The sequence below is a fragment of the Galleria mellonella genome, unplaced genomic scaffold, assembly GCF_026898425.1.
Source record: "Galleria mellonella isolate WM207_F2 unplaced genomic scaffold, CSIRO_AGI_GalMel_v1 utg80, whole genome shotgun sequence".
Classification (NCBI taxonomy): Eukaryota; Metazoa; Arthropoda; class Insecta; order Lepidoptera; family Pyralidae; genus Galleria; species Galleria mellonella.
This window is the reverse complement of record NW_026442157.1, coordinates 852,422-875,514: the sequence shown is the minus strand read 5'-3', so window position 1 is coordinate 875,514 and position 23,093 is coordinate 852,422. Positions and strand designations below refer to the sequence as shown.

At 32.6% G+C, this 23,093-nt stretch overlaps 1 protein-coding gene across 6 annotated transcripts; it reads right to left on the bottom strand.

The window, feature by feature from the left end:
- Nucleotides 1–3,977: 3,977 nt before the first annotated feature.
- LOC113520827 (glycoprotein-N-acetylgalactosamine 3-beta-galactosyltransferase 1) lies at nt 3,978–23,068 on the bottom strand. 6 transcript variants are annotated; one of them, XM_052901792.1, is made up of 8 exons: nt 18,623–18,655; nt 17,171–17,301; nt 11,226–11,467; nt 10,241–10,379; nt 6,726–6,822; nt 5,484–5,610; nt 4,715–4,869; nt 3,978–4,338 (listed from the first exon to the last, which is right to left on the bottom strand). In XM_052901792.1, the coding sequence occupies exons 1-8, from the start codon at nt 18,638–18,640 to the stop codon at nt 4,168–4,170; spliced, it is 1,080 nt and encodes a 359-aa protein (XP_052757752.1). In that variant the 5' UTR covers nt 18,641–18,655; the 3' UTR covers nt 3,978–4,167. The 6 variants fall into 6 exon arrangements, with proteins under 6 accessions (XP_052757752.1, XP_052757754.1, XP_052757755.1 ...); XM_052901794.1 differs by lacking the exon at nt 18,623–18,655 and adding an exon at nt 22,890–23,068 and having other exon boundaries at nt 3,984–4,338; XM_052901795.1 differs by lacking the exon at nt 18,623–18,655 and adding an exon at nt 22,890–23,064 and having other exon boundaries at nt 3,984–4,338; nt 11,226–11,458.
- Nucleotides 23,069–23,093: the final 25 nt, after the last annotated feature.

The following is a 23,093-nucleotide window of genomic DNA, read 5'->3' as shown; positions in this document are numbered from 1 at the left end:
AAAATATAACTTCAAAATTTTTGTGCACAGTATAGTTTGTTGAAAATTGAATAAATACAATTTATTTCGAATATGCGAGTGTGTATGAAAAGATTGATGAATGTGGAAGAAGCGAAAAAGGTTTGTTTGAATAGAAGCATTTGGCGTTCCATTGTTTCTGACTAATGGGAGACAGGCGTGACAGATATGTATGTACGTACATACACGTATGTATGTATTTCGGATATTTGATGAACGAAAAAGGTTTAGAAAATCGTATTAAATATGCGTATACAGAAATTGATATTTGGTATTTATATAAAAAACAAAATTGTCATGAAATCTATACTTATAATAAATCTGTAGAGAGGTCAATTCCGTACATAAAATATATTTCCAAAATAACTATCAGGGGGTGATTAGTGATCGATACTGATGCCAAAAATGCAATCAGTAAAATTTTTGTCTGTCTGTCTGTCTGTATGTTCGTTATAGAAGCAAAAACCACTAGACGGATTTTAACGAAACTTGGTGAATAATAATAAAGGTTCATCCGCAACCCTTTACGGGGTTGCAGGTGCGGGCCTCGAGCGATCGCTCTTTGCCCGGGCGCATACTGCGTAGGCTGCCGCCTACGCGTCGATTTTTTCGACCCGTAGGGCCGAGCCGACACTATTGTAAATAGTGTCGGCTAGGGAAAAACATTTTATATGGGAGAAATGGGAAATGGGGGAAATCTATTCACGTCGTCGACCGTGCAGGGCCGGTTTAACCGTCGCCCTGCGTTGTGCCTAATGTGCGCAAAGATCCCGCGGCAATGCGCGCGTTGCGTCCGGGGGACGCGCATGGAGTGGGGCGAGGTCCCTTAGATGGGGGTATACGCATATATCCGCCCGGCTGAACATAGCGCGTGCCAGCCGGCGGACAAATTCGTCCACGCTAGGGACCGCGAGATCTCGGCTATGACGTCATTTCTGACGTATCTAGCAGCGTCTGCGCACAGTCGCAAGGCACAGTTCTGCTGAACCTGCAGGCGCCGCCTCTGTGCATCGGAGCACAGTGCGTACCACGCGGGGGAGGCATACGTCAGCTGCGAACGAATATAGGCTTTGTAGATACCTACTTTCGTCCGCAGCGACAGGTTGAACGTAGACCGGTCGCAGCATGCCGCGTGCGGCCTTTGCCTAACCGCGCGTGAAACGTGCGCGGTCATACGCAGCGACCGGTCAATCTCGACCCCTAGGTAGCGCACTGTGCGCTCCCATGAGATGGGCGTGCCACGGAGGTTGAGAGGCGGCGGATAGTGGGTCCTGCAGCGAGTGGCGAGCGCCACCGTCTTACCCACGTTGACGGCGATGCGCCACTTGTCGAGCCACTCGGGCAGGAGGTTCAGCAGCCGCTGCATCAATTAACGACACTGGTCGACGACGTGAAATAGGCACTGTCGTCGGCGAAAAGGGCGAGGACGACATCGCGCTCTCCCTCGAGGAGCTCATCCCTCAAGGTGGGGATGTCGTCGGTGTACGTCGCGTACAAAGCTGGCGATATGCAGCTGCCCTGCGGCACTCCGGCGGCGATGGGGTGGACGGTAGAGTCCGTGCCCTCGACCGTTAAAAGTTCCGGCCGGTAAGGAAATTGTCTATGACCCGCACGTAGGCTTGCGGCGTTATATATATATATATATATATACGGCCATATATATATGGCCGCCCCTATATATATACATATATATATATATTTTATCGGCCGGTAACTGGCCGGGAGTCTTTATCTTTCCCGGCTTTCGGGAGGGCTATGATATCTACCTATTTTCCATAATGAGGGAAAATGGCCGGTCCGGAGTATGCCGTTGTAGAGTTTGGTAATAAATACCAATGCTCTACGGGGCAGCTGGGCGAGTGCCGGGGTGGGTATTCCATCCGCCCCGGGCGCCTTGCGCCGAGGCAGGCGCTCGATGATGCGCCTGACCTCGCCGGGCGAGACGAATTTGACTTCCGTCAAGTCCGGCGGCGGGGCGGAACGGAACTCGCCTACGCGACGTACTACTCGCTCGTGATGCGCGACGACAGTATGCGGTGCGTCGGCGGCTACCGGATTGGCAGTAAACTGCCCCTCCAGGTGTTGTGCCAGGATGGTTGCCCGGTCAGAGGCTGCGTAACGACGTCTGCCCGCCTCATCGAGTAGCGGGCAGACGGGGGGTCGTGCTTTGGTGAGCTGGAAACTTGGTATAATTATTCTTCATACTTCTGGGCAGGTTATAGTATACTTTTCATCACGCTACGATCAATAGGAGCAGAGCAGTGCAGGGAAATGTAAAAATGTCCACCCGTACGACGCCGGGACGGGCCACTAGTAAATAATAAAATACAATTAAATTCTACGTGAACGAAGTCGCGTATAAATGTTAGTTTAAAAAAAGATATGTTTTTAATATAAATTATTTAAAAAATTATACAACTTATATATATATATATATATATATATATATATATATATATATATATATATATATATATTATAGAAGAGATTGCTTATATTATGCAATAAGACCGCCTTTTGTATTACACTATACGTATTGAAAATTGTTTTAACAAATCATGTTATGTTGGTGCAATAAAGTGTTAATAAATTATTTTAGCTTGTCTACACGTACGTGCATAATTCGGCCAAAATTTGACACAATTATGTATAAATTTTTGATAAAATAATAAAAAAGTAAAACAGTCTCACATCTAACAATATAGTATGTGTACAAAAGCGAATTTGTTGAAGTTTCTTTCGTACCAACTAGGACTAGCTTGAAAACACGTCATGTATATACATTTACATTAAAAATCAATATAAATTCAGTACTACAAGTAACTATAGATATGGATACTTAGAATTGATATATCGTCACAGTCGTAGAATACTGACGGATCTGACATATATTACATATAAAAATCCGTCAGTATTCTACGACTATGACGAAATGGTCTGACAATTATCGGAATGTGAACATTTATAAACAATGCCAAATATTGCGAGTACATGCCACGATCAAAACTTTAAACCGGACAAAATTACTTTTAACAGAAAAAAAACGATAAGTATTATTTTTAATTGTTAATCGAATAGAATTATTTTGTTTAATTTCGCTACCATTAGTATGTGTGCGACTGTCAACATTTGAAGACTGACATTCTACGACGTTCCATATTCAAATTTCAAACGGTCAATATTTAGGCTTCGAGCAGCAATCTATTAATTTGCCTGAAAATCCTTTGTTTACAGTTAAAATACGCGTCGCAGCATGTGCCTGGACCGGATAACGTTCGGAGATTGATGACTAATACAACGTAATGTAAAACTTTTACTTATCCTCAAATGTTGAGTTGCACGCATATTAATGGTAACGGAATTAAAGTAATTGTAATCGACTAACAAGTGATATGAATTTTCGCAAAATATCACCTAGTTCAATCAAATATTATTTCTAAAACTTAGGTTTATTATTTTATTAAACAAATAAATAAAAATAAACGGAAATTTAATGAACTTACTATTTATTAATGAACGAGTTCATTAAATTCTTGTTTATCAATTACAGACATGGATTTAAAAAGAGATCACATGTGTATTTTGCTCAAAAGGAATATCCGAACCCGGCTAAATTTCCACTCGTATTAGATTGTTTCTATATGAAATTTAAAAGACTCATTTGAAACAGCATAACAAATTATATTTTCGAAATGGTTTAGTATGGAATATCTATTGTTAAATAGATTTTATAAGGCAACAATTTATTTAGTAACTGTATGCCACTATTTATATGAACATTAAGTTCATATAAATTGAGATGCTTGCTCTATATATATATATATATATATATATATATATATATATATATATATATATATATATATATATATATATATATATATATATATATATATATATATATGTGTGTGTGTGTGTGTGTGTGTGTGTGTGATATTTTTAATTTTAAATGGTTAAAAGACATATACAGACAAATTTTAATTTACAACAAATTAATATTTGACTACAGCATTGTGTTTCTGTGTAAAATCGTGTCATTTCTAATTAGTTTTAAGCGGCTTACAACTAACACCTGTATATATACACACAAACTTTGGACCAATATTGGATCCAACATTGGAGTAAGCTAAATTAACGCACCTGTCATTTCTATGTGACATTAATCTCTTTTGTATCATTTTTGAGTAACTTTGGTAAATCTCCGCTACCATACTTAATACCATATGGCCTTAAATGGTATATGAGATAGTCCATCACATACATTTGTTCTGGACTTACATAGTGGAAGGATATAGCGTGATCTGAACAGCAGTCCAGCCCCTAAATAAAAAGATAAAAGGTATTAATTATAAAATTATTTTTACTTTTACCAGAGGGAGACTTTGTACAAAAGTTGATTGCTTGGGTACCTCTGTCCCATTCGTGTTTCTACCGTGAAGCAGTTGTGTTTGCATGGCTGTGTTTCGGTTTGAAGGGTGGGATATGGCAGTGGATTTACTGGGTATAGAGAAATAACACCTGAGTCCTCAGGAATGGCAACGCATGGGGGGTATCATGGACGAAACAGTATACTCTGTTATGTCCATGGTACGGCTCATGTATATAAGCAACGACTACCAACTTCCATCAGGTGGGCCGTTAGTTTGTTTACTATTCTAAGTCGCATAAAAAAAATAAAAATAAAAAATGAACTAACCTCGTCCGTTGGATAATATATATACTGCCAGTACCAGAACCCTTTATCTTTGCTCGGGAACAAATGATCCCTCGGGACGAACGGGAAGAATCGACCCCGTTGCAACGAGTCGCGTGAGTCCATCGCCTTCACACCAATCTTGTCCAAACATTTGCCTGTTAAATTTAGAATAAATAATTAGAAATTATTTATATATTTTTTATTTATTGCGATTTAATCTATTGGTATTTAAGATAACGAGGTTTTATCTAGCGGAAATCCATATCGCAGGTAAAAAAAGGCAAAATAGTTCTAATCAAATTGATTAGAACTATTTTGTTTACCGATAGTATGTATGTATGTCAACACTCGAAGATTGACCGCCACTATTACTACCAAATATTCCACAACCTTCCATATTAGCCATTAAATTCCTACTGCCATTTCATTCATGCACGTTTTGCGACACGTCTTTCACATCTAAACGAGACATCTTAAGGCAAATTTAATCGATAGGGTTTCCATTCGTAAAAGTAATTTAATCAATATTAAAGTTGGTTTTCTGTGATATAAAAGATTTAGTTATAAAAAAAAATATTTTTTTCATTAAATTTTGTATCTGTCATGCAAAAACTACTGCATCAAATTGGATGCGGTTTTCATTGTTGTTTTCTTGAAGGTCTAACTTAAAAATATGTGTTTATTTTATTTAGAAACACCACACTACAAGTGACCTATTTGTGTACGAAGTAGAAGGCACAAACTAGTCTCTAATAAAACAAAATCATACCCATCTCGGCGTCTTCGGCCCCGTGGTCGCTCGCTTTACACAAATGAGGGGAAGGTAGCGCTTTGTTGACGAACCTATCAAGTGCCTCTCGACTGAGCACGTAGCCTGCCCCACCGCTCATGTAACCCTGGAATGGACGATTTAAGTCATATGACAAGCCACTATATCATGGGTGGCCGACTCGACTAGACCCAAGATCTACTATTTACTGACAAAACCCTGTGCGAATTACAAATTACATACTTTTTGTAAGTCTCAAATGAAACAAGTTCAGTACACAATTATAAAGTATTGTAGTATTTCTAATACATAAATCTGAAAATTATTCTTAGCAACTACTTTTTTTTTTTATGGGTGAAAATGCTATGATAACCCCGCCTGCGCTAACGGGATACGCTGGCGAAGCACCAGTGAAGGGTGATAGATGAGAATGAAAACAGGCCAGTTAGACCATCATGATGAATTCATCAGGAATTAACCAAGATAGTTTCCAGGGAGAACCGCGAGGAGGTCGACCTGGTTGGGTATATTACTAGCAATGGGGTTCTCAGTCTCCATTACTAACAATCCCTTTCCCCCAAGTAACTACTTATTTATATTAATGTAAGCATTGCGTCTGAGCATCTTCCGCTAGATTAGCAAATTATATTTTTTGCCTTGCCACGATCGACTGGGCTAATAGTCGCGTTGACCGGCTGGCCACTTCTGCACTGTTGTAATACCAAATGCATTTCAAATTATAACTTACAAGTTACTATTTGAATTATACCATTGGCCGTATGGTCCTGGCATAGACAAGGCCACCTCTTCCTTTCCCGTGGTTGTCGTAAGAGGCGACTAAGGGACGGCGAGAAATGGTCAAGCAGCGTCCCTCTTAAAACATCTCCTAAGGCTAATTGCGGTTGCCAATCCGCCTGTTAAACATGGCAACTACTGGCAACCCCCCCCCCCTCCTATGGGGAGGCTAATGTTCAGCAGTGGACAGTTGAAGGCTGATATAATGATGATGATTCGAATTATAATTAAAATTCTGAATTAATGTGTAATTCAAACTATAATAAAAAATATTATTTGACAACAAAATTATATTGTCACATTTTGCTTAATGTATTTTTCAACCAAATACCGTTTATCAATAAATTCTAATTTTATTGACAGCCGAATAATTTCTTAGTATCCTAATAAATGACTATCATTTTGTGCACTGCGAAGACGTTTTTTTATAAGCAAATATAATCAAACCTGTGGACTGAACGGCTTGAAACGACACCCGAAGTACATTGGCTCGTTGGCATCGTAGTCGGCCAGCATGTACCTCAAATTCTCAACCACCACGTATCTGCGGACAAAGTTGATGTTCTAAACTCAACTTATTGCAGAAGCTCAATGTATAAATTTAACTCATTGTATAAACTCAACTCAATGTAAAAGCTTAATGTATAAATTTAACCCTTCTATAAATAAAAATTTCCATCATAACATTAAATGCCTAAAACATATAAAAGACCAAGTTCACTTTAAGTTGATCGTGTCTGATTACCTTTTTAATGTCCATTGCAGAAAAAAAAACATAGCTGTCATATTTATTTTTTTAACCATTTTTTCTTTAATTTTAAACATGAATTATATTACTTTGATTTATTTCACCAATAAAAAAAAATCATCCAAAGAAGAGTTAACTTATTGTATAAACTCATAACATTGTAAAAGCTTAATGTATAAATTTAACTCATTGTATAAACGTAACACATTGTAAAAAATCAATATATAAATTTAACTCATCGTATAAGCTCACTCAACATATGGTATGATAGGTGAGAACGAAAAGGCAGCTCAGTTAGCCTATCGTGATGAATACATCTAGAATTCAGCACGATGGTTTCGAAGGCGGAGCACGTGGTGGACGTATATTGCTCGCAACGGGACTAGCAGTCCGCATTACTAACAACACACACTTTCCACCAGGTGGGCCTTTAGCTTGTTCGCCATTATATATATATATATATATATATATATATATATATATATATATATATATATATATATATATATATATATATATATATATATATATATATATATATATATATATATATATATGTATGTATGTGGTATTATTCAGTATCTGTTTGTACCAAGTATATAAACGTATTTAGATGATATTTGACCAATTTCCATCATAAATCATTTATGACACGATAAGACAACTAAACCTGAGGCTTATACCATCATTATATGCGTGAACGTCGCCTTGGCACCTCATTGTAATAAACAGCGTTAAATTTCAGTTACGACCGTGTAAAATACTGGATAACAACTCTTTTTAAATGCAAATTGAGAATTTTCTGTGGAAATACATATTTTTTTTTTCTTCTTTTAACCTATTTAAAATATAGTAGAGCATCTGAGGTTTTAAAGTAGGTCACTTTAATTTTTTATCTTAATACAAAAATAACTATTCGTTTTGCCCTCAAAAGTTAAACTTGCGATAAACATGTTTAGAAACCTCACTAAAACAAGACCTCTAAACAAAAATTATAAACAATTAACTAACATTATTACACTGACTAAACAATATTCAAACTTTTAGAAAGAGTTTTGTTAAATACTGTTTTAGTAAACAGTGTTTAAAGTATCTTTATAGCGAAACCGTATTTCATATTGTAGTTAACCACAAAACTTTATTGAGTATTTAAAATGTTATGTACCCATTCTACAGATGATTATAATAAAATTTATTTCTTTAGACACCTTTTTAATAAGACAGACTTTCTTTTTCTTAATTATAAACTGATGTTATCAGCAAAACTTTTAACCCTTCTTTACATGATTTTTTTATTGGTGAAATAAATTAAGGTGATATAATTCATGTTCAAAATTAAAGGAAAATGGTTAAAAAATAAATTTGACAGCTATGTTTCTTTTTCTGCAATGGACATTAAAAAGGTATCCAGTTTCACTTTAAGTTGATCGTGCAACTTAAAGTGAAATTGTTCTATATATATATATATATATATATATATATATATATATATAAATATATATATATATATAAAAACATATATATATATATATATATAGTAAACTTAATTTTTTTGTGGTTAAGACCACTAAAAACTAATATGATATATGAATAATGAGACATCTCATAATTTATCAGTGAATTTTATTTATTTAAAAATAAAATGTGATTAATAATCACACTAGTCTATAAATTTTATCACGATTAAAATATTATAACATTTTTGTAAAGCAAAACTTAATTTGTTTGTAACTAATTGCGTGTCTATGCATGACTTTGCTTATGTTGATAAGAGATAAAATGAATCACTAAAGGAAATGTGAACGTATTTGTTATCAGTTCCTATAAAACTGCAAAGGACTTATTAAAATTGTTTCGAAGTACTCATTTCGTGGTAATAATCACTGATTGGTTCGGGTGTTTAGAATTCCATATTGTATAAAAATGTAAAAACATTGTATATAATATAATAATGTACGAAAAAATATGTAATAAAATGTAAAATTCTATATTGTGTAAAAAATCATATTATTGTACATTTTGTAAATTCATTCGTTTACAAACACCGTCACTTTACACAATTTTGAATCTTATCAATTTTTTTTTTATTTATTTATAGAACTTCATTACAGATAGTGTAAAAGGCAGACTTAACACCATATTATGTTATCTACCAGTCAACCGTAGACAGATATAACAGAAAATATATTTGACCATGCAACGTTTTTTGTTTTCTTATACAACTTAGAATGGCAAACAAGCTGACGGCGCACCTGATGGAAAGTGGTTACCGTCGCCTATAGACATGAGCAGTGCCATGGACATAACAGAGTATACTGTTTCGCCCATGACAAGTAACGAATATATATATAAAATATATATATATATATATATATATATATATATATATCATGTAAATATGTATACTTGTATAAAAATAACAAATATAAATACAATAATATAAAGTTTTTGTTTATATCACGAAGGTGGCAAACAATCATACAGCTCGTCTGATGGTAAACGGTTACTGTAGCATATGGGCGTCTAAAGTAGTAAATAACATACATATAACACTTATACAATACTATCTACATTATACATATTATATAATAATAAATATCAGAGGGAGACTTTGTACAAAAATCGTTTACTTGGGCATCTTAGTCCTATTCTTGTTTCTACCATGAAGCACTTGTGTTTGGATGGCTATTCTGTTTGAAGGGTGGGATATGGCAGTAAATTTACAGGGTACAGAGGAATAACACTTAAGTCCTCAGAAATGGCAACGCATGGGGGTATTATGGGCGAAACAGTATACTATGTTATGTCCATGGTACTGCTCATGTCTATAGGCGAAGATTACCACTTTCCACCAGGTGGGCTGTCAGCTTGTTTATCATTCTAAATTGCATAAAAATGATTGCATGATAGATGAAAAATCACTCTTATGTAAAATGATCAGTGTGTAAAAAATACCCATTCTCAGTGGTAAACAAATGGCAAACAAATCTATGAAGAATAAAATATTAATAGCGTTCATGAATTTATATCTAAACAATGGATACATCCTGGTCACGCGAAGTCGCGGGTAAAAACTAGTAATTATCATCTCAACCATTATCTGTCCACTGCTGAACATAGGCGTCCATCCAACAGACTGCCATAAGGAACTGTCCTGAGCCACTTGCATCCAATGACTCTGAAAACTAGCAATAAAAATGTTCAGTTTGCTCACGTATCATCGTCAGCCTTGAGGAACCAGTCGGCGTCACGTCGATGGTGTTCGTACACATAACGGAACGCCTCCTTGGTCTTCGCCCAGAGGTAGTCGCGTCCTTCTTGAACTGGAAGCTTCACGGACGGTAGCGACGGATCTGAAAGTAGAAAAAAGCTATCGAGCAACTGAGGAGGGAGGGGAGGGGCTGGTTATTAACAGACCCTGCCAGGATCTCCATCTGGAAACCGTCGTGTTTAATTCATAGTGAATTTGTCATGTTAGGAGATTTGAATTCATCCTCACCTATCATCATTCACTGGTACTCCGCCAACGTATATTGATGGCACAGAAAGGAGTATCATTCCATATTTATTACATTAAAAAATATATAGCAGTTGGGATAGTACGTGAGGAGTGGACGCTTTGACAGAAAATACACAAGGGGAATTTATGAAAATTAATAACGTATTCGAGTAAGATCTATAATAAATTACGATATTACTATAAAAATAATTTAAATCACTCATTGTTGTAATAATAATGTTTATTTGTAATTTCATGCGTCAAATTTATAATTATTATGATAATTTATATAAATCTAAACACATTTTTAATAAGACTTTCTAAGGCATAAACAGATGCTCGACGCCTAAACACGTATTCAACACCTGTTCGTTGCAAATTTAACTTTTTTGCGATAAAGCCGAATATGTGTAGACTATTCATCTTTAACATTCAATAAATTTCCTAAATTTTTAAAGTTTCACAAAAAATAATAAAGGAGACTAGATTTGAGATCATTACGTGTCTGCTAAATTTCATAACAAATGGTCGAGCCAAGAGGTAATAAATGCACTCCACGTTTATTATGTTGGTAAGGATCAGGTTAATTTGATTGGTTGGTCACTTGACAAATGTCATAGATTCCTAACGCAGAAGTCATTATAGAAATAGCTCGTGTAACAGAGACATATTTTGTGCAAAAGTGGTTTAAAAAACTTACCCTCGTCAGAACTCATGAATATCAACTTATTGCATCTCTTCCCCCACGTCGCCTTCACGTGTTTCGCCTTCTTCTCATGATTACTCGGCTGCGTCATTATCCAACAGAGGACCCTGACTCTCTGAGCCAGCTCATCAGCTACCGACCTATCCTCATCCTTGTGAGCTGGTTCATCGCTTCCGTGTTCTATGACGGCCGATATCGGGTGCTTGTCGAAATCTCTTACGGGCTCCCTGAAATTACTGGAGTGGTCAACACAAAGACCGATACAACTGTGTTTAATTGTCATCCTTAACCTGTTGGGTTTAAAGTGCAAGTTCAGTTGTACGTAGTTTTGGTTCGATATTTTTTAAATGAGAGTCTACAGTTCTTAACCCTTTCCGCTCCAAGCCCTTTTTTTCTTTTTATTCCACTAGCTCCACGCTAAAATTGCGTTTTTTTACTTTTAGGGGTTTTTTCGTATTTTGTAAATAAAATTGATATTTTTCTTATATGATAAACTTTATTTTATGAGTAATTACAGGATACTATATTATAATTTGTTTCGTAGTAAGTGTGAGATGACTTTATCAAAAATTTTAGAAAAAAAATCCTACCTTTTTTAAAATTGTACGCAAAAAGAAGTATTACACTATGTCGAGTTTACCAGAGGGAGATTTTGTACAAAAGTTGATTGATTGGGTGCCTCTGTCCCATTCGTGTTTCAACCGTGAAGCAGTTGTGTTTGCATGGCTGTGTTTCGGTTTGAAGGGTGGGATATGCCGTGAATTTACTGGGTACAGAAGAATAACACCTGAGTCTTCAGGAATGGCAACGCATGAGGAGTATCATGGGCGAAAGAGTATACTCTGTTATGTCTATGATACTGCTCATATCTATAGGCAACGGTTACCACTTTCCATCAGGTGGGCTGTCAGCTTGTTTGCCATTCTAAGTTATATAAAAAAAAAGTCGAGTGTCACTCGACAGTGGAGCTGGTGGAACAAAATTAATGTCGAATGACACTCAACATTGGAGTGGAAAGGGTTAAGCTTCATTTGTTCTTCGTAGCAAGGTCGTGAGATATATAGTCAGTAAGGGAAGACACACATACGGGATTGTAGATAGAGTAGCTACAAAAGCAGGAACGCATGAGAGCGGCTGATAATTGCAATGTGAAAGCTTAAAATTTTAATGCATTTATTATGTCTTTTTATTTATCTCTATGATCAGGATATTTCATATCATTTCTCTATACTTTACAAGCCTTTTTTTATAAAAATTAAAATCTACAAATCTATTTTAACTATTACACTGTTTTGTCACTTTTGTTTAAATTGATAATTTAGCATAAAAGAAAGAGACAAAACAGTTCAATTGTTATAAAAGATTCATGACAGGTTTGACGTTTTTTATGAATAAGGGTATACTGGTATACTGTGTACTACAATATATATACTTGATCTCTCCTATATACAATAAATTAGTCTTTTAATAATAAAGTACATAATAAGAAAAATGTAAAATTAAAGAATTAAACATTAAAAAAAATATAATTTATTGTATATGGTATACTTGATTGACGAAATTATGAAAATTTGTATCATGAATAAATTAAAATATATATTAGAAATTACGTATCAGTAATTAAACACTACCTTTAGGTAGTTGGGTTCATCCAGAAAGTAACTGGAAATAAAATATGCATTTTCAACACTAGTTATAGGTGTTTCAGCGAGAGTTAAACTACTAATACTAAAAAAAGCATAATAAGCTAATACTAATGCCTATAATAGATTTAATTAGTATCTCGATCGATTTTTAATTAATATCTAATTAATGTTTACTGAAATCCAGTGTTTTTTAACTGTAGGACGTAATCCCTAGTGTTGCGGACATTTTTCAAAGGATCGCAACTAACGTTCTTTTTAGTAAAAGACATTAAATTTTTTAAGCCAGAGGATCTATGTAGCTAACTTTAGACTATGTATTCATTAGAATAGACTAGAACATAGAATAGAGAGAAGAGTGATATTTTTAATAAATTATAGTGTTGAAAGGGCGAAATCTATTATAACAATTCGAGGAAGTACTATTCATAAATGCTTATTAAGTTTACTTGAATCAAAATTATTTATTAATATTATTAAATTTTATAAACACTGCTCTGAACCAGTGTAATAAAGTAGTACGAGACAGGATTAAATTCTAGGGCATCCTTAACATAACAATAGTCTCCACATCCCATTACGCAATAACGATCCCGCGTGAAGAACATGTAAATTCCAATAACACATGTAAAATTTAAGGCTACGACAAACATGTAGTGTAAAATAACATGTTTTTTGTCACTTTAGGCGTCTTTAGGACTTACATCCAGAGTCATAAAACAAGCATATATTAAAAAAAAAATTTACAGTTATCGTGTAAGAAGCGCTTAAATCTTACATTTGTTTGTCCTTCGCTTCAACTCTCGCTGCGGGACCCACAATACCTGTATCTTAATAAAAATGGCCTAGAAAGCATTCAATTACATTCAATTGATGGCGGTGATAAACATACTTAATGTTTCAATTTGAAAGCATCATTCGACTTCTACAATTCGACTAATACAAATGATACAAACTGTGATTCGCGTTGAGGATGTTATAGACTATAAGATGTAATAATACAAGTACAGATTCTCGATTATCCGAAAATCGATTATTTAATTATCCGGACTTATTCTTCACGGCTTTAATTATCGATTTACAAATGATATCATGTATTAATTGGGAAAACAGGTATTATGTAATGCATTATCTTTATAGTTCGTAATATTTTTCATATTGTATTGTTTAAATGACATATGTAAACTCCTTTATATAATAAAAAAAAAAATATTAAAATTTATTTTTAATTTCACTTTTTATTATCCGGAACATCCCTAGTTTTATATGATTAGAATAATCAAGTACCTGTATTTTCAACGACACTTTGATAAAACGTTAAGAAACATGATTAATTATAAAATAAAATGATAAAAAAATTTAGGTCATGATGCATATCGAGTACATTATACTGTGAAATACAATACTAAAATTTTTTTTTCGACAATAAAAGTTAAACAACGATATATTTTCTATAATAAAAGATAAATACAAGACAAACAACGGAAATTCAGTTTACCAGTCTATTTTTAAGCAATAAAGATACAGCTTAGAAATAAAATATATAATCTAAACATTAAAATGATTTTAAAACGTATCGTTCATAAGTATCTGAATGATATTATACTAAAAAAGGAAAAAAAAAAATTGGAAAAGCTTTGTAAACAGACAACTTTTATGGAAATTTCTAGGTAAAATAGCTGTTTTCTGTACAACTAAATCTAACTCTTAGATCCAACTAATAAATGAATTTTAGCTATGATTTAATATAGTTTATTGTATAATACTACTTTACTTACATAATATCTTTGATAATTTTATACAACTTAGAACGACAAGCTGACGCTTCGCCTGATGGGAAGTGGTAACCACTCTACAGACAGCACATTTTACGCAAAAAATACTGTGACACTGCTCATGCATTGTCATTTCTAGAACTATGTATAATATTTATAAAACTAAAACGATTCATCTAGCTACTGGAGTCCATTCTAAAGTACTATACTTATAGTACTATACTATACCAAAACTTCTAAAGCTAATATCCAAACGAAAAATACATTTAAAATGCCTAGTAGCTTTAAATTTACTTTATAATCGTACATAACATAAAAAATACCTATGTAGATATACGATTAAATTTAGAGAACGCGCGTTAAAATTGACCAGAATCATCATCATCGATTGACATTCCAATCATTAAACTTTAATTTCTAAATTTAAAAATATAATTTAATAGTTCAACGACACTAGTATATTATAAATCACTAAGGACTAAATGTATTTTCGACACTACGTTATAATTTAGTTTGTACGGATCCTTTGTTATAATTTCGCTGTAATATCAAACTAGAATTTTAGATTATTTTCAAAGACGATTCAGAGTTCGCAATCAGCCTTGTTGTGTAAAGCATTTATATTATGAAAAAATACCTAAATTACAAGTTTTATATCAATTTTAAATTGTATTTTTGATTCGACACCCCTGTCATCTAAGGAGGATAAAATAAAAAGAGATAAAATAGATAGGACCTGAAAGGGGGCGTATCTATTAAAAATTCAAAATTAGGCAAGTTTCGGTTTCGGAACACGGTAACGGAGTAAACGTTATAATAAAAATGTTTAAGGACTTCTGAACCATGTTCGTTTATTCAGCTAAATACTTCACTAATATATGCCTGTACATAGGAGATATTAAAGAAAAATTAATAGGTATAAGGGGGTCCTAATAAGACCAATAGATGCCAAAACAACTTTTTTTCGAACTTTTGTCTACTAGTTCCGTCAGTAAGTTCCAATTCTGGTATCGTTTACAACTACTGCACGGAATTGGACGAGGTTTCCACAAATTTGTTCTTAAAGGTGTAACTTTAATTCTGATACATGTTCTATATTTTATATGCTATCCAGAAGTGGTCTGTTACTTCGGTTTTTTCACTTATGAAATCAGTTTTTATTTGCCAAGATTAATCATTATCATCATATCAGCTGTTCATTGTCCACTGCTGAACATAGGTCTCCACCATAAGGAAGGCTAAGATTAATAAATAGTACTAAATATATAGTCGGATAACGGAAACAGGATAGATATTATGATACAGTCAACGTGAACCAATGAAGGGATATCATAAAACCTATAATTAAGTAAATAAACTATCATTATAAAATGGGAATTCAATGAATAAATTCAGGTAACACCTATTTAACCAATTTAATTATAGAATGCTACATTATCAGCAAGTAACGTGTGTTGTAGTTTATTTTAAAAAAAGAAGCCGTGCGTTGTCGAGTTGGGTAGTTAATAAAAATGCACCTAATTAAGCATATAGCATAATTACTAGTATAAATCCGTAAGTACCAGACTAGGTATGGCCGTATGTGTTTCAATCTGTTATTATTATTGGTCTTTCTTATTTATCTTATTTAATTATTATATCGAGAACCAACACATTTATTCAGAGAAATATACATCGAAACTATTTTTTTTCCAAAATTGCGAAAAAATACCCAATCTGGCAACCCAGCTTGCACACACACATACACACTTATAATTCTTTGTTTTTTTTTTCGAGAATTATTCTAGAAAAAGATTGTATTTCAGCGATAGAGTTAAAATGCTAACGATTTAATTTTCACTCTATATAAAGATGTATATAACACCATAAATACGAATACAATATACCTATACTTGTGTCATAATTTAATACTAGGTAATTAATCGTTAGTATTTCACACATAATTTTATTCATTGAAGTCTGTACTCTATTTTTAATTTAAAAAATGTATCGATTATGTTTGGTAACCACAAATCGTACATATTTCAGAAATCAACTCCTGACAGCAGTTGTTTGAATTAATTTTAATTTTTAATTAAATTATAAACAACTAACGTAGAAAAATAATGATAAAATCAACACAATTTTGATGTAGTTTATCGATCTACTTCAGCGCTATTTTTAAATGAGATTCTCATGTAGATGACAGATAGGTAAATATAATCAAATATGTCTTTAAAAAAATAAAAACAGAAAAGTAAGTTCCTTTTTTTTATTACATATCTGATTCTGATTATATAAATTGCTTTAAATGAGGACTAGTTAATAATTATTAATTAATTATTTTCAATAATTTTAAGTGGTCAACCAATGGAAATATACTTGCCTAACAAAGGAATATTTAAATATCTATTACAATATACATGCTGAAAATACATACTGTATGTGATGGGACTGGTAACACGAGAACAATGCAGAGTAGCTTACAAAACATGCGCGCACAGCGAAAGCACATGCAGAATTGGCGGGAAAAATTATTTACCTGTAGGACGACCAAACTACATCTCGATTGTATCCAGCCGAGGTTAAAAATATGTACGCAACACTAAATCCAGCAGATACTCCAATCACCAATGTTAGCACAAAACGGCGTCCCATCACCCGAGAATCGGCCTGCACAGGGTACATTGCAAGAGATCTCCGTTCGAAACTTTTTTAAAACAATATATATATTAATTGTTTATGGTAAAAATTTCGACCGTGGAGTCTCCGGCTCTCCGCCGACAAGTGTGTTCACGCGACGAATTGTAAAACAAATGCTGCACAATATCGGTCACACCCAATAATGATTTATTTACTGATATACCATATCTGTACAGATATGAGAAATATAGATAATTATATTAAAAGTGTAATCAGCTAGAGATATACATTAAAAAAAAAAAGGTTAAAGATAATACAAAACACTAAAAAAAGACTAATTTATGTTCAAATAAAGAACTTTTTAAAGGCATATAGGGTCATACTTAGTAAGGCCATAGTTATAAGATTCTGTGACCGCTATTATAATAAAAAATTTAAGAAATTATAATGAGTCCTTAGTAGTCTTTACCGAAATTAATTAGTCGGCGATGGCCTCATCTCATCAATTTGAGTAAAGTCGTCTATCTAATACAAGCATTTATTATTATTTTTTATCATAAATCTACCTATACGCTGATAGTACTAAGTATTAGATCAATTTGAACTATTTAAAATAATACAACTAAGAGAGTATGAAAACTTATTTACCAATGTGGAACTTATTTATTAAAACCTGAGAACATAAATAGAAATAATTGATTTCATTTCATTAAACCAATTAATATAAGTTTTTATACTTTAAAATTGTATTCCACAAAAAACCGACTCGAATCGTGGCAAAACCAGTTATTTTGATTTAAAAACTAAAATGCTAAACCAATCTTTATAGAATTTCTATGGGAGCAATCTGAAAGTATTCTCTTTCAAATAAAAAAAGAATTTTCCAATACAATGACAGTTATGAGGTGACAAACATAAACAAAATTACAATTGACAGAAATAAGATAATAAAACTTCCTCCTTTTTTGAAGACAGTTGAAAAGAAATATTTGAAGTGATTAATTTTTTTTTTAATAATAATAATAATAAACTTTATTAACAAATACAGGGTTTAATTTTAAAATTAAGATACACAATATAATATGTTTAATAATTTATTAAAAATAAGTATTAATTTATTAAATTTTTTTGAACACAAAAATATGTATTCAAGTCGACTGAATGTCTGATGGCATTCCCTACCAGTCAACTAATAACTAAACAGAGAAAGTAAATGGAGGTGCATTGTACTAAATCAATTTATAAATGAAACAAAAATATTAATTATTATTACGCAATAAATACACTTTTTGGTGGAAAAAATAATTCGAAATGCTAGTATTAAGACAACTCGTCACGAGAACACACTTACAGGATATATTAATCGCATGTTTAGTCAAGTGTGAGCAGTTAATGGTGCAGTGCTAACAATCCGCCACCGTCGCTGGAAATGTTGCCAAAAGATATTAAGAAATGAAGATAGGTATACAATAGTAATGTTATCAACAAGGCACAATACGAATTTTACATATGTACACATCCATCGTGTTGTTATTTGTTTGGTAAACTGTTGTTTGTTGCAGCGAGTGTTAGGCGTGAATGTGACATTCTTGAATGCAGTCTTAAAAGTAATCTTGCAGTAGATTAAAAAAAAATACTAAAACTACTTGTAAACAAGTCTATTTGAACAAAGATGATTTGAATTTGAAAGTTTTTTTTTTTATTCACAAGAGTGACAAAGTGACTCACGAGTCAATTGATATAAAATGGTATTCGGGTATTTAAAACCATATTCCAGGGGGAAGGATTGGCCCTAGGTATGCATACGTACTCTCCGATAGGTAGCCGAAAGCTCGGCTTTTATTCTGGGATAGCCTCCAGACAATCGGGGTGGGCATGGCCCATTCGACCCCCCTTAAATACTATTAAAAATGGCAACCTTAAAGACGAACAGCATTGTGGAACAAGCCCACTATGTAAATAATATATGAAGAACACTAGCTCATGTAATAATAGGGTGCTAGAACTTGGTAGAACAACGATCATGGATTCCGGGATCATCAGCGTTTAGTGTAACGCGATTTATAAAAAAAATAATGACTGAATACTTCAATTAATAATCCAAAGCAAGACTTTTGGTAAAAGAAGTGCCGGAAGGTGGCGGCACTCGGTTGAAGAATCTGCGAGTGATCGGGCTACAGCAAAACCTCGCCATTTAGACAGGCGCCTTCAAAAGTTGTCTTCTTATTGTTCAACTTTCAATAAGAAGAATTTTCAAAGAAGTAGGTAATTTGAGCTGTCTTCTTGTTTTTTACACAATGGGTCAATGCCAAGTCTAAATACTGAAGTTCTTGGATGTTAAGTGTTAAGGCAGCAGCCTTTTTCTGCCTTTATATAAAAAAGGCAGAATTAATTACGAAACTAGCTATTTCCTCTTGTGGCCAAGAGCAATTCCTACTAAGAAGCAAGAAAATATATTAGTTTGCTTCAATATTGCATCTATATTGAAATCGCATTGCAAGAAATGTCATATCTGAATCCTCTGTCAGTAACTCCAATTCCTTACTAATAAGATTTAAGAAGATTCGAGTCTCAGCCTTCAGAGTTTTTATATCAAAGCAAAACTATTGCCACTCGGGTGTTGCCATATAAAGTAAGATCATGCCTATACATGTGCAAAATTCGTATTTAAAATATTCAGTATATATTATTTACAACATTTAATTATTAAATTTGTATTCAATAAATAATATTGATTAATGTTAATTAGTGTAGAAGTACTTATTGAAAAAAATACATACATATTTCTTATAAATAAATTCAAAGACATTTAAAAGTAAAGAATAATTTATAAGAGCAACTTTGACACTGTTTACAATCAAGTATTTACTAATTCTTTCGGATGAATCAAATTGATATTTTCCATTGTTAATATATTCCTTCGCACTGTAACTGACGCGAAATAAGACTAAATTCTGATAAAACAACTTGGTAGCAATTAAAAACTCTTATTTCACGAGCCATAAAAATATTAATATACATAAGTAATACCAATATAACTTCAAGTTTTATTACAAACAATTTATAATAACATGACTTAACTTTTAAACAATTTATGCGATATATTTAAAAAAATATATATGTACATTTGAAGTGTGCATAATTGATATTAAATTTGTTATTATTTGTAATGAAAAATAACTTTCAACATTGTAATAAAACTTTATCGTTCATGACCAATTAGAGGAATTGGTGGAACAAGACCATTGTATAATTGGATAAGAACTTGTTTACTAGTTTTTACCTGGGATTTCGCCTGCGTGACCAGGTTATATTGATTAACTGGGGGTAAATAGTTCTCTAGTAATCTATGTTCTGCTCCATCCCTAAATGCCTAAATGTGTATATATATATATATGAAAATTATTCTTAGCAACTACTTATTTATATTAGTATGAGCATTGCGTCTGAGCATCTTGTGCTAGATTTGCAAAATGTTTGCTTTACCATGATCTAGTGGACTACTTGTCGACCGGTTGGCCACCCTTACTATATATTTTTTTATATGAATATTAGATTAATGAATATAACATAAGATTTTTATATATTAATTAATGTACTTAATGAAGAAGACAATTTTAAAACAAAAAAATGTACTAAAATCATGATGCTATTACCCCTCTGCCAATCCCTTCTTATTAACCCTCCAAGGGGGAGGCCTATTTTCAGCAGTGGATGGTAAATGGCTGATATGATGATGATAATTCTATTTGTTTGTCCACTGTGGAAGTTTACTGCAGACCTTAACCGCTCAACCAATTATCATGAAATTCATATACACATATAGTATTTGGGAACCATCCCAAATAATAAATGACATGTGCTACTTTAATCCCAGTTAATCAATACACCTTATTCAGTCATATGGACTAAGTCACAGCAAACTGATTAAACTTCATCAGTTATTACAGGATTGAATACATTTATCTATTTATATACTTTATGTATGTTATTATCAGTATATATAGGAGTAATGTTTCGAATATGTAGTTGAATAAATGATACCATAAAATAATTGCGAAATAATACATTGTTGACTGATAAGTATATGCTATATGTAAATTTTTATGATACCTATGGAATTCAGCTTTTGTGTCTAATGATTTTGCATAAGTTATAAACCTAAATATTTGTTTCTATTCTAATACTTGCATATAATTTTTATTTTTACTAATACCTTGTTTCAGACTGTAATCACAATGCATTATTATAATTGAGTTAAAAATCCTGATAACAGTTATTTTATTTATTGAAAAATTACCTTTTCCTAGCCTGAGTTTGTGATAAAACAAACTGTTTTCCTAACCTAGGATTGTGTGAAAACAAACATTATCTTTTTAATTTTTTATATGAAAGTAAATTTTTAAATAAATATTGTTTACTATATATTTAGTTATAAGTATGGTTTGATAAAAATGGGCTATTAATTTTTTTTATGTGTGATTATGGAATGGTAACCCCATTTGCACTATTGGTATGTACTGGTGGGGCACCACTAAGGGATGATAGATGAAGATGAAACAGGTCCATTACTCCAACATGAAAAATTAATCAAGATGGTTTCCAAAGGGAACCGCAAGGTGGTAGACCTGTTAGAGTAGGACTAGCAATAGGACTTAGACTACATTACTAACAATCCCTTTCCCCTGGCCCTTTAGCTTGTGGTATAGCCTACCAGCATGTACTGATTGCTACAGAGCCCTTAGTATACTTGGCACTGTCCACTCATATGTATATGTATTATTTTTTATTTTTTATCCCATTGTCATACAATTGTTTCTGTCTACTATGTAATAGTATGTTGTATTGATTTTTATACTTTTAGTTTATTTCAATTAATCTATAAAGTATCTAGAATATAAGAACCTGAAAGTTAATACAGAACTATCCACCACACTTATAGCACAAGTGGTTTTACCATTCTACAAATTTATAAGGAAAACATTATGTATTATAATTAATATCTCTAACATTTCAAAATTACTTTATTTTTTTATAAAACAATAATAAAAATCTAGACTACTGAAATATTGCAAATATTTATAATTTTAATTATTTTTATATTAACTGTAAAATTGTAAATACTTAAATACCTATGAATATACAAGAATTGTAAACTGTACTTTGTACATATATTTCAAACTGTAGAAGAAAATAAATAAATCACCTTTAATTAATCATGTTCAAATAATGAGACAAGTAAAGAAATTCTAATGGGACTATATCAGATGTATTAAATTGATAAAACAGAATTCTGAAATCTAAAATTAAAAGAATATGTTCAAATATGTAATGTAAATAAATAAATAAAATAAAACATTACTATTCAAACCTGCAATCATGTATACATGTGTTAATGTTTAGTAAATAAATAATTATTTACTATATACACAGAATATAATTTCGATATTAACTTACAAATTCTAATCACAAAACTATCCGAACGACAAAAACTATTTTTGTAAAATGGATCGGATTCGATTCAGTACAGGATGTCAATAATAGATAACAAGAGCACAAACTGTAATAAATATTTGAGATAAAACTGCTATATTTGTAGCGATTTGAATTGAACTTACCGTCATCTCTGCTACTTTATTAGATCTTCCTATTAAACAGACAAAAAAACATTATGGGTTTAAGAGATATCAACCTTAACTCAATAAATTAGCAATACAAATAAAAATGTGGTACATTGTTTCTTAAAAATTACGCCAAAAAACGATAACAACAAATTAAGAACCATCAAAAATACGAAGAATGACGGCTTAAGAGAGGGACGA